The 15,000-nt window shown below is 46.0% G+C and overlaps 1 protein-coding gene across 2 annotated transcripts in view; it reads left to right on the top strand.

The window, feature by feature from the left end:
- Positions 1-15,000, top strand: part of LOC138953214 (adipocyte plasma membrane-associated protein-like) — a 27,200-nt gene that overhangs the window by 11,155 nt on the left and 1,045 nt on the right. The window contains exons 3-10 of one of the 2 annotated variants that reach the window (XM_070325005.1): positions 29-144; positions 1,144-1,257; positions 2,002-2,121; positions 3,754-3,925; positions 4,974-5,117; positions 6,262-6,460; positions 7,212-7,749; positions 8,497-11,236. In XM_070325005.1, the coding sequence (XP_070181106.1) occupies positions 29-144; positions 1,144-1,257; positions 2,002-2,121; positions 3,754-3,925; positions 4,974-5,117; positions 6,262-6,460; positions 7,212-7,749; positions 8,497-9,344 (2,251 nt within the window). In that variant the 3' untranslated portion in view covers positions 9,345-11,236. Of the gene's footprint in view, positions 1-28; positions 145-1,143; positions 1,258-2,001; positions 2,122-3,753; positions 3,926-4,973; positions 5,118-6,261; positions 6,461-7,211; positions 7,750-8,496; positions 11,237-12,554 lie in introns of those variants that run through there. The other variant, XM_070325006.1, reaches the window with a different exon arrangement.

Below are 15,000 nucleotides of genomic sequence, written 5' to 3' on the forward strand. Positions count from 1 at the left end.
TTAATGAAACAGTTTCTTGTTCTTTCAGATTGCCCAAACCGCCAATGTTCACAGACAACTTGGCGAGGAATGACTGGCTGAGCAGGGCCTCCAAATACGTACAGAACATGGTTATCGGTCCTGAATCTATGGTCGTCAGAAACAGTAGGTTTATGATAAGCTACTTCTGTGCAAATATAGAGATAGAGAGAGAGAAGGGGGGGGGGGAGAGGGAGAGAGAAACATGTATATAGAGAGAGGAGGAAAGAGAGAGTGTGGGGGGAAGAGAGAGGGCGAGAGAAAGAGAGAGAGGGAGAGAGAGAGAGAAAGAGAGAGGGAGGGGGGGGGGAAGAGGGAGAGAGAAACATGTATATAGAGAGAGGAGGAAAGAGAGAGTGTGGGGGGAAGAGAGAGGGCGAGAGAAAGAGAGAGAGGGAGAGAGAGAGAAAGAGAGAGGGAGGGAGAAGGAGAGAGAGAGAGAGTGAGAGAGAGAGAGAGAGAGAGAGAGAGAATGCGAGAGAGAAATAGAGAGAGAGACCAATCGCTGCGACGGATATTTATGTCCGAACTCCCCCCCCCCCCCGTGTACACTACATTGGGTGTGCACGTTAAAGATCCCACGATTGACAAAAGGGTCTTTCCTGGCAAAAATTGCTTAGGCACAGTTAATAATTGTCTACTTATACCCGTGTGACTTGGAATAATAGGCCGTGAAAGGTAAATATGCGCCGAAATGGCTGCAATTACTGGCCGTATAAAATTTCATCTCACACGGCATCACTGCAGAGCGCCTAGAACTGTACCCACGGAATATGCGCGATATAAGCCTCATTGATTGATTGATATATTATTCAACTTTCTTTATTGGCCTTTGCTGGCTACTTTCATGCACTGACAGACAAACGGAAAGACAGCCATACAGATAGAAAGAAAGATTGATAGATAAAAAGATAGATAGTTAGATAGATAGATAAATATAGATAGACAGATATAGATAGATAGATAGATAGATAGATAGATAGATAGATAGATAGATTTTTTGACTCGAATAATAGCTTCGATTTAAACGTACATAACGGGCTTTTAGTACCAATTATAAATCAGAAATTAGACAATTTAGTGTTTAATTTCGCAGCATACTCGATTTAAAAAAAATGTTTTCAGGGTATATCTATACGGGGTTACAAGACGGGTGGGTAGTGGAGGTGATACCCCCACCTCCTTTCGGAAGCGGACCACGAGTACGAAGAATTCTGCGAATGAGTACACCTGAATGTAGTAAGTGTTCTCTGTGTGTTTGTCTGTGTGTCTGTATCGTTTTCTGGCTATCTTTATGTCTCTGTCTGTCTATCTGTCTGTCTGTCTGTCTGTCTGTCTGTATTCTTTGTGTGTGTGTGTGTGTGTGTGTGTGTGTGTGTGTGTGTGTGTGTGTGTGTGTGTGTGTGCGTGTGTGTGTGTTCGTGCGAGCGCGCGTGTGTTTGTGTTCGTGTGTGTGTGTTCGTGTGTGTGTGTGTGTGTATGTGTGTGTGTGTGTGTGTGTGTGTGTGTGTGTGTGTGTATGTTAGTGTGTGTGATTGAGTGTTTGTGTGTGTGTGTGTGTGTGTGTGTGTGTGTGTGTGTGTGTGTGTGTGTGTGTGTGTGTGTTACAATAAAAATACCAGCGTACTACCATTCAACAATCTGCTTAGTGCCACGATGCCCATACTATCCAGCACGTTCCACCATTTACACCCTGGGATAACCAATCTAGCACCAGTTCCCTCTCTCTCACTCTTTATCACACACACGGGCACACCCACCCACCCACCCACACACACACACACACACACGCTCGCACGAACACATACACACACACACACACACACACACACACGAACGCACGCACGCACGAACACACACACACAAACATACACACACACACACACACTCACTCCTCCCCCACACACGCACACACTCACACACACACTCGCTCACAGTCCACAACACAATAAACATATCAAAAGTATTTTGTTGTGTTTGCAGAAACGGGAGTTCAAGACGAGTCATTGTGTGGACGACCGTTGGGAGTGCGAGCGGACAAGCAGGGCTATCTCGTGGTGACAGACGCATACAAAGGAATTTTCAGAATCAACCCCAGAAACGGTAACCTGTTAAATTTGTTTAAGTTGTTTCTGCCTGTCCTTCTTCTTCCTTGTTCGCTTAAATAAAACAAAAACAAGAAAGGTATGTTCTTGGAGATTTTAATCCATGACAAAGCAAAACGTTACGTGGACTAATCTTCGACCCAGCGGTCTTTTGAGATAACATACCTTACTTGTTTATTTTTTTATTTTTGAATGCTGGAACGTTGGCCGTTTATTTGTTTTTGAATGCTGGAACGTTGGCCGTTTATTTGTTTTTGAATGCTGGAACGTTGGCAGTCTATTTGTTTTTGAATGCTGGAACGTTGGCAGTCTATTTGGGTTTTTTTAATTTTTGAATGCTGGAACGTTGGCAGTCTATTTGGTTTTTTATTTTTGAATGCTGGAACGTTGGCAGTCTATTTGTTTTTTTATTTTTGAATGCTGGAACGTTGGCAGTCTATTTATTTTTTTTTATTTTTGAATGCTGGAACGTTGGCAGTCTATTTGTTTTTTTAATTTTTGAATGCTGGAACGTTGGCAGTCTATTTGGGTTTTTTTATTTTTGAATGCTGGAACGTTGGCAGTCTATTTGTTTTTGCATTCCTTGTTCGCTTCTTTTCAACGCCATGAAGCACGTACGGACGCCTCTTTTTTTCGTCAGGCCCGCGTGGTGATGAAACAGCTTTTTCTGCAAAGGGGGTATTGTCCGGCCATGCTTTGTGTCTGTTTCCTCCTGCAAGGGGCATTTCTTTTTCTGTTGATTATCTCATAATTAATTGTCTGACTTGCCACTTCATAGACCAGTATGTTGACATGCTAACAAATATTTAGTTTTGACTATGATTAAATGTTGTAACAACTAACATTGCTTGTTTTTGATCATAGATTATCGATTATTATCGAAGGCAAATTATTATTTTCCACTAATAAACTGCTTCTATTATTTAGTCGAAGATATGGAACAGCCCTTCTTCTTCAAGTAATAACACTAAAGGAAAATCAACATTGAGCGAGTAATGTGCCTCAGAAATCAGAGAATGAGAATTATTGCATAAAACTAGCGCAATTAATTCGCATCTGCATAACTCAGATTTTAGAGTACTTTCTTCAGTCCTGACACAAACGAATCGTGAATTCAGATGCCAGTGAGTTGCAGTCCGATGAGGTTATTGACGAAATATCTCCACGGCGCGTGTAAGGCAAAAACACCGTTTGCTCTTTTAAACACTTCACTGTTTACTCCAGAAAAAGCGTTTTCAAGACGATGATGTTACAATCATTATGATGACGACGAGAATGATGATTATGATGATGGTTGTGATGATGATAGTAAAGGCGGTACTTAATTGAGCCCGAAGTCGACTGCTCGAAGACTGCGCGAAGTCTTTTTACCGAAAACTCGGTGCTAAAGCTCCGTGCGGCCAGCTTCGCGAAGTATACTTCGTGAAGTCGACTTAAAGCATGTCCTTAACTGGGCGAAGTTGACTACACAAAGTATACTACGCGAAGCTGGCCGCACGAAGCTTTAGAACCGAGTTTTTGGTAAAACGATTTCGCGTAGTCTTCGCGAGGTCGACTTCGGGTTCAATTAAGGACTGGCTTTAAGAAGGAGAAGAAGAAGATGCTAAAAGGCTTGGTCAATGCTGCACAGGTCGATACAAGCAGCTGTTCAACACGGCCAATAAGGTGAAGGGAGAGACGGTGGGCTTCATCAACGACCTGACCATCGCTGATGACGGCACCATCATCTTCACCTCCTCCTCACAGAAATACAACCGCACCAACTTCCTGGACATCATTCTGGAGGGAGAGACCACCGGAAAGTAGGCATGCACTGGTTCACATTGTTCACCACACACACGTCTTCCCCTATCATCAACCAACCTTTGATCCCATTTATTTCATCTCTCCTTCTTTGTCAAATCACACAGTTTCAGCAGTTGCTGTTTACCACACCACCCCCTCCCTCTTATCTCCCAACCTTCGGTCACCTTTATATCTCTCCTTCTTCATCAGATACCTCACATATTTGTCAAATGACTCTGCTTTATCAGGTGCTGTTATAGATGTCTGACCCACCTCTCGCTAATGTCAAACAAACACGGCATATTGATTAAGAAAGTTTAGGATCTATGCATGTCTGTAACACAACGGACATGATGGAGGGGATGACTGCGTTTCTAAGTATCGACAATGCTACTGATGCTGCTGCTACCGACGACAACGACAATGGCAGCCATGATGATGGTCATAATTATGTGACAAAGATCTTTTCTTTATTTCTTTATTTGGTGTTTAACGTCGTTTTCAACCACGAAGGTTATATCGCGACAGGGAAAGGGGGGAGATGGGATAGAGCCACTTGTCAATTGTTTCTTGTTCACAAAAGCACTAATCAAAAATTTGCTCCAGGGGCTTGCAACGTAGTACAATGTATTACCTTACTGGGAGAATGCAAGTTTTCAGTACAAAGGACTTAACATTTCTTACATACTGCTTGACTAAAATCTTTACAAAAATTGACTATATTCTATACAAGAAACACTTAACAAGGGTAAAAAGAGAAACAGAATCCGTTAGGCGCCTCTTACGACATGCTGGGGAGCATCGGGTAAATTCTTCCCCCTAACCCGCGGGGGGTTGTGATAAAGATGACGAAGATGACTGCTGACGACAACGGCAGTGACACGACAACGATGATGATGATGATGATGATGATGATGATGATGATGGATGATGATGACGACGATGATGGATGATGATGGATGATGATGTATGATAATGGATGATGATGTATGATGTATGGTGGATGGTGGATGATGATGATGATGATGATGATGATGATGATGATTCGATGATGGTTGATGACAGGGTGCTGGTGTACAATCCACGGCTATCCCCACCGAACCAAGTACAGGAGCTAGCCAGCAACCTGGGGTTCCCCAACGGCATTGAGCTGGCGGCAGACAACAGTTACGTCCTCATTGCGGAGGGTGGTCGGGCAAAGATACACAGGTAGGCTGCACTTCGCTTATTTCGCTGTTCGGTTCAACCCCCTTTGGGGCGGGGAAGTAGCTCAGTTGGTAGCGCGCTGGCTTTGTAGCCAGTTTGTCGCTATCAGCGTGAGTTCGAACCCCACGTTCGGCGAGAGATTTATTTCTCGGAGTCAACTGTGCGCAGACTCTCTTCGGTGTCCGAACACCCCCGTGTGCACACATGCGCACGAAAAAGATCCCAAGTTCACAGCGAAAGTCTCAGGGCTTGGAAAACATGAAGACACGCATGCACCATCTCTCGTCTCTGATTATCATGATCGTATTTCGATACTTTGACGACATAAACCCAATGCTGGTGTGTCGAAGAAGACAGCCACAGCGGGCTTGTTCGAGTCAAAGTATCACACCATATCTTCATCATATTACCAATACCTGTCCCAATATAGGCCAACTGGTCTAAGAGGACGTTAAACCCTAATAGTCAGTCAGTCAACCCCCTTTCAAGACCTCCAAAAGTCCGAGACAATCAGGTCTTGTGTTGATAAAGAGGGATTAATGGAGATACATCAACCGAGGTTATACGTAAACTGAAGATTTCTTCTTCTTCTTCTTTGTTCATAGGCTGGAACTCATGTTCACTCATGTTTTTTGCACGAGTGGATTTTAACGTGTATGACCGGTCTTTACCCCGCCATTCAAGCAGCCATACTCCGCTTTCAGGGGGAACTGAATATTTCAAAAGGGGATTCCGCTGTGTACTTTTTGTGTTGTCTTGTTGTGGTTGTTTCTCTTTTTGGCTTTGGTACCTCATGAAACTGTTGGTCCTTTCTTCTGTCTTCATTGTTTCGTTTTTGTACTTTCTCCTGTTGTTGTTGTTGATAGATATGTAATGTTTACTCTAACAAATATTTGCTCTGAATTAAAGAAAATCGGTTTGTGTATAAATCTACCGTAAGTGCAGATGGCTGAGCACACCTTAACACGCGCACACCTGGGTAGCGCGACTCTTGTTACTGCTAGCTTTCCACTTGGAGGAAGCGACCCGAATTTACAAGTATTTGAATACTAAAGTAAAGTAAAAGAAATGAAATGAATAGACGCAGGTAAGGACGCTATACCTTTTAACTTTACATTATTTTCTCTTAAATCGGTCTTGTTTGTAGGGTGTGGATTGGCGCTAACACGGCAAAGCGCGGGCGGTTGGAGGTCTTCGCGGAGAACCTTCCAGGCTTCGTGGACAACATCCGGCGAACTCCGCGCGGCACGTACTGGGTGGGCATCTCCAGTATCCGGTCTGACGAAATGCCGTCTGTGCTGGACCGCTTCGGCGACAAGCCTCAGATGCGACGAGGCATCATGCGGGTGAGAACTCTTTGAAGTTTATTTTACATCCCCGTATAATCAGGGGTGCAAAGGTTTCACTCTGCCTGTTTGTCTGTCCGTCTGTCTGTTTGTCTGTTTGTCTGTCTGTTTGTCTGGACTTAGATTAACTCTCTGGTTGTTTATCATTTTCGCCTTACGGTCATATCGGTTATTATAGGGTTGAGGAATGATTCTTATTTTTGTGTGTGTGTTGTTTTGTCGCAAATGTCTGACTTGGTAAGAACTATTATCGAGGGAAGGAATGCTTCATTTATTTTGAATTCGGGCAAGCCATTATTAATATACTCTGTCTCTTGCCCATCAGTGGTATGTATATGCAGGAGTTAGAGTACACACACCCAAGGGGCCCCAGTAGCTCAGTGGGTAGAGCACTGGACTTGTGATCCCAGGGTCCCGGGTTCCAATCCGGGCCGGGACGGACACTAGTCAACTTTATGTGCAGACTCAGTGAGGGTATCCTTGTCCTACCCCCGTGTCACCACAGTGGCACGTAAAGAAACCTCGGTCATTCTGCCATTAGTGCAGATGGCTGGTTTCACCTAAACACACACAGGCGGGTATCTCATCTAATTGGGGGTAACACCTGGTATCATGCCCCTAATCGCTTTGCTTTGAAGGCTTAAAACTTAAATTTCTCCCTAAACACACCCCCCCCCCCCCCCCCCCACTTCTACTCTACTAGTATAACGTGCTTGTGTTTTAAATTGACCCGCTCCTCGTGTTGCAACAGTTGCCGCGCGAGCAATTGATTGCGCGGACTCCCAAGTGGGGGATGGCGGTGGAGCTGAACGAAGACGGCCAGATCATCCGGTCGCTGCAGGACCCCGAGGGCCGGCTGTTCACCGCCGTCAGCGAGGTGCAGGAGGAAGACGGCCTGCTCTACATCGGCTCCTTTGACCGCCCCTACATCGGCATCCTCAACGAGACCTTGCTGCCCAGGCCCAAACTGCCCACTCCAGAGGCTACCGTTCCTGCTGGGCCAGATAACGGAGTCGGTACCGGTACAGGAGGCAGTACTGGTGGCACTACCAATACTGGAACTGGGGCTGGTTCAGGAACCGGTGGTTCGGTACCCAATCCCGGTACCGGTGGTGGTTCGGTACCCAATCCCGGTACCGGAGGTGGTTCGGTACCCAATCCCGGTACCGGTGGTGGTTCGGTACCCAATCCCGGTACTGGTGGTGGTTCGGTACCTAATCCCGGTACCGGTGGGGGTGCAACTACAGGGCAAAATGGAGGCACACCTGGGACGAATCCAAATAATAATGGTGAGTCTACCTTTGTTTGGTTTTATGTTGCTGTGACTTTGACTGTGTCCCTGTTTGGGTTTCCATATAAGTCTCATTCTCCTATACCTCCCTCTACTAGTCTACTCCCTCCCCCTCTCTATCTCTGTCCCTTAGTATACTCGTTCGAATGATAGATTGTAAGAAAATGTATAGCCTTACATCTTAATCCTTGTTAAATAAAGATCAGTTCTGTTTAGTTCAGTTCCCTCTCTCGACACCCCCCCCCCCCCCGCACTCTCCCTCTCAATTCAGAACTTTGTTTAAAAGCGTGTCTGAACTTTTGACTTTGTTAGTTACCCTTTGTTAACAGCGAGCATATCTAAAGCACTGTGGTGTACATGTAGCAAGAAAGCACCTTAATTAACCACTCAGCAAGTTTCTCCTGCCAACAAAATCTCCGCGTTCATTGGACGTTTATTCGCGAGCTACCCCACCTTGCTGAGGCTGAGCTGCATGTCGCGACAGAAAATCGCGTTTCTTTCGGGCGCGAGTGTACTTTGACAAGCTGCGTTGCGATAAAAAATTTCGTTCATTAACCACTCAGCAAGTGCCTAGTGCCAACAAAAACTTCGCGTTCCTTGGACGTTTATTCTCGAGATACCCCACCTTGCCGAGGCTGAGCTAGTTGTGACTGAAAATTCGCGTTATTGTCGGGCGCGAGTGTATTTTGCCAAGCAGGAACGTCCGGTCGAACGCCGGCCAATACATAGCCCCTTTTCTGTCCAGGGGGCCCAGGCAGTCCGAGCGGCCCAGCGGACTCGGGCAGCGCGGTCAAGCCCGTGGCGTCAGTGGGCAGAACGCCTCAGATCACGGCCTTCCTGCAGCGGGTGCTCACCAACGCCATGCGAATGGGCGGTCAGCAGCGGACCGAAACCATCGTGGCCTTGGTCAAACGACTCATCGACTACGCGGCTGAGATCCGCAAACTGACCGAACGAACCAACCGGCTGGAGGAGAGTCTGAGCGCGCTTCAGCAGATCCCGGGCATAGGATCCGGACCCGGACCCGGAACGGGCACTGGAACCGGTGCCGGTACTGGAACACAAATAGAAACCACACCAAGGACAGTCGCTGGTACCACGAGCGGTACGGGAAGTGGAGCCCCCAGCAGTGGATCGACCACCGGCACTAGTAGTAGCACAAGCATTAGCCCTGTTGCGGGAAGTGGCGCCACCACTGCTGCCAACGCGGGCCCTCCAACATCTACCCCATCGCCTGCTGCCGACGCAACCACAGCCCAAAGTCAGGCACAAACAACTGCCAACGCGCCCACACCAGCAGGGACCACCGTAGGTCCTGACACAACTGTCGCTCCCACCGCAGGTCCTGACACAACGGTCGCTCCCACCGCAGGTACTGTCACAACGGTCGCTTCCACCGCTAGTGCTGACGCAGGGACAACCACCCCCGCCCCAATTCCCCCAGCCGTTACCACTGCCGCTGTTGGCACCGCGAATGATGACGATGGGAATCCCGAAGGAACGTCTATTGTGCAGACATCACCACCGACAACTACTGCTCTCGCTACCGAAGCCTCTCTCCTCGCCACTACTACTATCCCTCCGGAATTGTAAATGGAAATGGATAAAACGAAAAATTGCAATTGAAGTCGTAATCGCTGTGTGAATATTCATTACAGAGCCAGCCACAGCCTTCGCTGACACACACAGAGACTTGCCAGTGTTTGAGGTCTCTAAATGGGGACCTGCTTCACGGCGAATAAGTCAAACCTTTGGTTATTGATTTCAACTACCGCTAGTCCAGGTGTTATGATAAGGGAAGTTACTCACCCCGCAGGCACTTACACGAGTTCAGGTTTCAATACAAGTATTAACTCCAATACGAGTGCTACTATTGACTCATATATTTAAGCCACAAACTTAAACGCAATCGCAGAAGCTGCGACGGATACGAGAGCGCATGAAGGTGCTGGTTCTGGTATTCGTCTGGAATCTTCGGACCCTCCCTCGACACGGACGGAATGCTCTAGAGCGACAGCATGCAAGTGTTCTCATGAATAATAATGAGAATTTTACATTTTAAACAAACATGTTGAAAGAATGCTTTGCACATATATCGTGTATGTACTGGGATCTTTAAGAAGAGGTATTATCAATTCATTTGCTATGGACACTATACACAGTTAAAAGGTGGAGGTCTGTAACTGTGAGCATAGATGTCTCTCTACGACCTTTGACTTTTGATTTGACGTGACTTACTGACTGTTCGAGTTGTACGTCCTCTTTGGACCGATTGCCCTATCTTTGGACAGGTGCATGGAGGTCTCATGCTGTCACGTGACGTCTGCTGTACTTGTGTTTACGTCTTTGCCAATCTCAGTCTTACTTACAGATACCTCCTTTTTGCAGAAAAAACTGTCTGTTATCGACCTGAAACATCTGTGTTTTGTAAAATTCGTCAAATAGTGAGCGTACTCGTTGAAAGTGACGTCACACACTGAACGGTATTAACATTTTGGCGCCATCTCCGTATTTGACGTCTCCTGAAATTTATCTCGAAGGGGTCCACGACCTTTCAAACAGACTACTTCCAATTTAGTAGGGGGCGACTATCCTCAACCCGGCGGGTCCCCAGGTGGCGGAAAGGGGAACGGCCCCCAGATATAGGGGCCAGCTGCGAATGTAGAATAAGCAGTCCCGGACCAACTAGCGGTGTCTCCACCAGGTAGGGGTGGGTTGGCAGATGACACTGACAACCCTATAAAATACCCTACGTGTCCGATGACGGTTACACCATACGAGTAAGAGCTGCATTAAAGCTCTAGCCTCGGGGTGGGACCCCCCGGTAAGAAATCCCCAATGTGTTCCCATGGTTAGGTTTTTGAGCCAGGAACTAAGGGCGGGGTAACCCCGAAAGAAACCTAAGGGCTGAAGTCGGAGGATCTGGGCCAACAGGTGCACCTTAATCAACCATAGATCCACGCAAATCACAAAAAATGAAATGTCGACAGTCCGAAATGCACGCGATGGTGCTCGCCCTGTAGATGACAGCACGTTTCGCCCTGCAGTGCGGACTGACGATCTAACAGCGAACGACAAGAAGAAGAAACAGTGAAATGTAAGATATAACCCACAAAGAACTCCATGGGTAGGCACTACAACCTGTAGCGGGGGGGGGGGGGGGGGGGGGGGGGGCGTTTAGTCCTGAATTTCTGCTCCAAGACATAATCAATTCAATGTTGCTGTATGTTTCATCTGTCCAAAGATATAATGAATTGCTTTTGCCGTATTTGTCAGTTTTTCTTTTTTTCTGTGTTTGCCTGTATACATTTGTATTGAGGTAATTTTACTTTGTGAAGTTACATTATGCTCTCTACACACTTTACTCTTGTATTTCCATTTCGCTGCATAATATATTCATGTCTCTTGCGCATAATCATTGCTATGTTTTATTGTATTATGAACAAAATGTATTTGGTAATAAACAGCTTTTGCATTTAATCGTGTCTACCTCTGTCTTCTTTCGCATAAATGACACTGTTTTGTGTACAATTGCCATTATAATTGTATTTTTGTTTCTCGGAATATACCAGATCATGCCAATTCTCTCTACTATCTTCAGCATCTTCACTATGTACCAACACCGACGCAGCATCACACAAACTCACAGACACATACACAGACACAGAGACACAAACCGCAAACACACACACATACACACACACATACACACACACACACACACACACACACACACACACACACACACACACACACACACACACACGCGTAGCGACTATAGCGCACGCACACGCACACTCGCAGAAATACACACATGCACAAACACACACTGTGACACACATACTCATACACAAGTACAGAAAAACCGCACGTACCCACGTACGCACACTCACACACACACACACACACACACACACACACACACACACACACACACACACACACACACACACACACACACACGTACATATACACACACATACTGGAAACGGTGTCACGTGACTCACTTTGGATACATCGTTGTCACGACAGGCTTGTGCACGGGCAACTCGTTATTGGATTTCCTGGAAAGGGTACCAGAAAGCTGTAAGAAAAATAATCATCTTCATACGGGAAGGAGACATTTAACTACGTAACAAGATCATATTGTGTGTGTTTATATATACATGTATATTTGTGTGTATCAAGGGTCAAGGTGTCAAGCTATAACCCCGACACATACCCTGCCTGACGATGATCCTACAAGTAATTTTCTTTTTTTCTCATGCCAAAGTGATCGAGGTGTGACAGAGTAAGCTTCGGTCTTGAAACACATCCTCTAAAAACATACATATAATTTATGTGAAGCTATCATTCCTATTGTGGCGTCTTCTCGCACTTTGTTTCATTTTTGACGTTGTAGATTTCACTTTGAAAGAGAGGCTTGCGATTACAATAATCATGAAGACTCGTCTTATGGACACTCCGGCCTGACACAAAAAGGGAAAGCGGGTCATACTTGACTAAATGTAAAAATGCACTAAACCTGCCAATGCTTTTGTCAGATGCAGGCACGAGCAACTTCATCTGGAATTCCTGTGAAGGGTATCAAAACACAATACCCTCAATACTCATAACATTCATGACAGTGCTATTGTTGCAATAGCTGTAGACTAATAACAAACTAAAATCAACCAATACATAAATGTTATTTGTATTTTTGACCAAAATATGACATTTTACGCAGATGTCGACAGTCACAGACTGTCTCGATCTGTGTAAAATGATGTCATATTAAACTCCCTACTGCTATTGTCACGACAGGTGTAGGGACGGACAACTCCATCGTGAACTTCCTAGAGCGCGTGCGGAGCAACGCCCGCGGGATGACCCGCAACGTGCTGGAGGAGTCGGTGGTCAACCTGGTGCAGCGGCTGATCGAGGGGGAGATCCGCTACCGCCGCGCCACCGAGCGGGGCGACCGTCTGCAGACCGACCTCAACTCCCTCAACAACCTCCTCGCCTCCAGCACGGGACCCGGAACCGGAAGTGGTACCGGAAGCGGAAGCGGACAAACCGGAACCGTACCAGCGGCGCAAGCGACTTCCCAGCCCACTGCAAATGCTGCCGCGACAACAGCTAGCGCGGCTGGGACAACTGCGGGCGCGGCTGGGACAACTGCGGGCGCAGCCGGGACAACTGCTAGCGCGGTCGGGACAACTGCTAGCGCGGTCGGGACAACTGCGGGCGCAGCCGGGATAACTGCGGGCGCAGCCGGTACAACTGCGGGCGCAGCCGGGACAACATCCGGCGATATGAATAACCCCACCACGATGTCGGCAACAACCGATGCTGCATCCTGAACTCAGGTCAAAATGAGTTACTTCCCTTCGGGTCTCATTTATCCCTGACAGGATGCATTTGTTTTCCTTCTCTGGAGAGGAAATCGACTTTTTTTTTAAACATATTTAGAGCTTTTTGTAATCTGTTATTGATATAAGCAGATTCGCGATCGTCGATAGTCGATAATGGTTTTTCATGGTGTTGTGTAATTTTTAAATTTAGAAAGGAATTGTTATGTAAGACACTTTCAAAAGAGCTATCTTTCGCGGATGTATTTACTGTGCAAACAACTCTAAATATGGTAAAAGTGTCAAGTGATAATCAAGTTTGCCACGTGATCATAACAAAATGGCTACGGAGCGGACGACTTTTTCCGTAACCAGTTGGTAGTGATGCAACAATATCACGGTCTCCTTCCCACAGCAGTCTCAAAATGTCGACTAGTTTTGACCTTAGAACGATGTCTTTATCATAACTGTGAAGAACAGAACGGAGATCACTGTCGAAGTCGGCCATTCTACAATCACGTTCGTCTTTCGTCTGTTATCAGAAATATTAGCGAAAAACATATTGGAGATAACTCTGTATTCTTGTTTTGATAGATTTCCCTTTAATGCGCGTAGTAATTATTCATCCTGTCAGAGAGACCAGAGCGATAGCTACCGATGATTATCAGAATGCTGCTGCTGGTGCTGCTGTCACGCAGGCCCCCACCGCCGCTCCAACTCCATGACGAGAGGCTAAAGGATTCAACTATAACGTACATAGAATCATGGGAAATGATGTACTACGTCACCACATGTTTCTGAACCTAGTAGGGACATTATTTGGTGACGCTCTCAAATACAGAATCGAGTTCTAAAATTAGCACATACAAAAACATTGGAACCAATTTCGTATCCCAACTAGAACTTTCCTTCCCGTGACATTTCATTCTACTTTTATATGCCGTGACCGCCGCTCTAAGAAGGGTACCTCCATAATCCCAGACAAAAATTAAGGTACCAATTGAAAAGTCGATAATAACGTTCACCTTCAAGGAGTAAGTCAAATCATTTGTCTATCCAGAAGAGGTTTTTTAATTTATTTAATTATCTTGCGCGGTGTTTGTGTTGCGACATCTCGACTAATGCATGACTGTGTCAATAAAAAATAACACCGGGAGGCTTTTGTCGCCAATGTACGGGTGGGTGGCTTTAAAACTTTGAAGGATTTTATGCCTAGTATACGAGACGGGAATCAGTGTTTTAGTTGTGGAACGAAATGTTTTGCAATATTTTCTTTTGCAAAGCTTAGATAGTGTTGTGAGTACTGCGAGAGAGCTTGTCACAACTTTCAGTGAAGTTGGGTGAATAGACATGGCAATGTTTTAAGTCGACTGTAGTGTGCTTTCGTCTGTAACGTATTGCCTTTTTCGGTGAATGATTCCAGATAATCGGTGAATGACTCCAAACATTGCTTGATGATTCTGATTATCCTCAATATATAGAACACGAAATGTGAAGGGAGTGTTAATATGGGGGTAAATTTATAGAGGTTATGAGCATAAAGTGCAAAAAAGCTGGATCTTAAAAAAAGGAGAAGTCTTGTATTTGGGGTTTTTGAGGGGCGGGGATGTAGCTCAGTCGGTAGCGCGCTGGATTTGTATCCAGTTGGCCGCTGTCAGCGTGAGTTCGTCCCCACGTTCGGCGAGAGATTTATTTCTCAGAGTCAACTTTGTGTGCAGACTCTCCTCGGTGTCCGAACACCCCCCGTGTGTACACGCAAGCACAAGACCAAGTGCGCACGAAAAAGATCCTGTAATCCATGTCAGAGTTCGGTGGGTTATAGAAACACGAAAATATAAAAAGCATGCTTCCTCCGAAAACGGCGTATGGCTGCCTAAATGGCGGGGTAAAAAACGGTCATACACGTAAAATTCCACTCG

This window comes from Littorina saxatilis, linkage group LG17, assembly GCF_037325665.1.
Source record: "Littorina saxatilis isolate snail1 linkage group LG17, US_GU_Lsax_2.0, whole genome shotgun sequence".
Lineage (NCBI taxonomy): Eukaryota > Metazoa > Mollusca > Gastropoda > Littorinimorpha > Littorinidae > Littorina > Littorina saxatilis.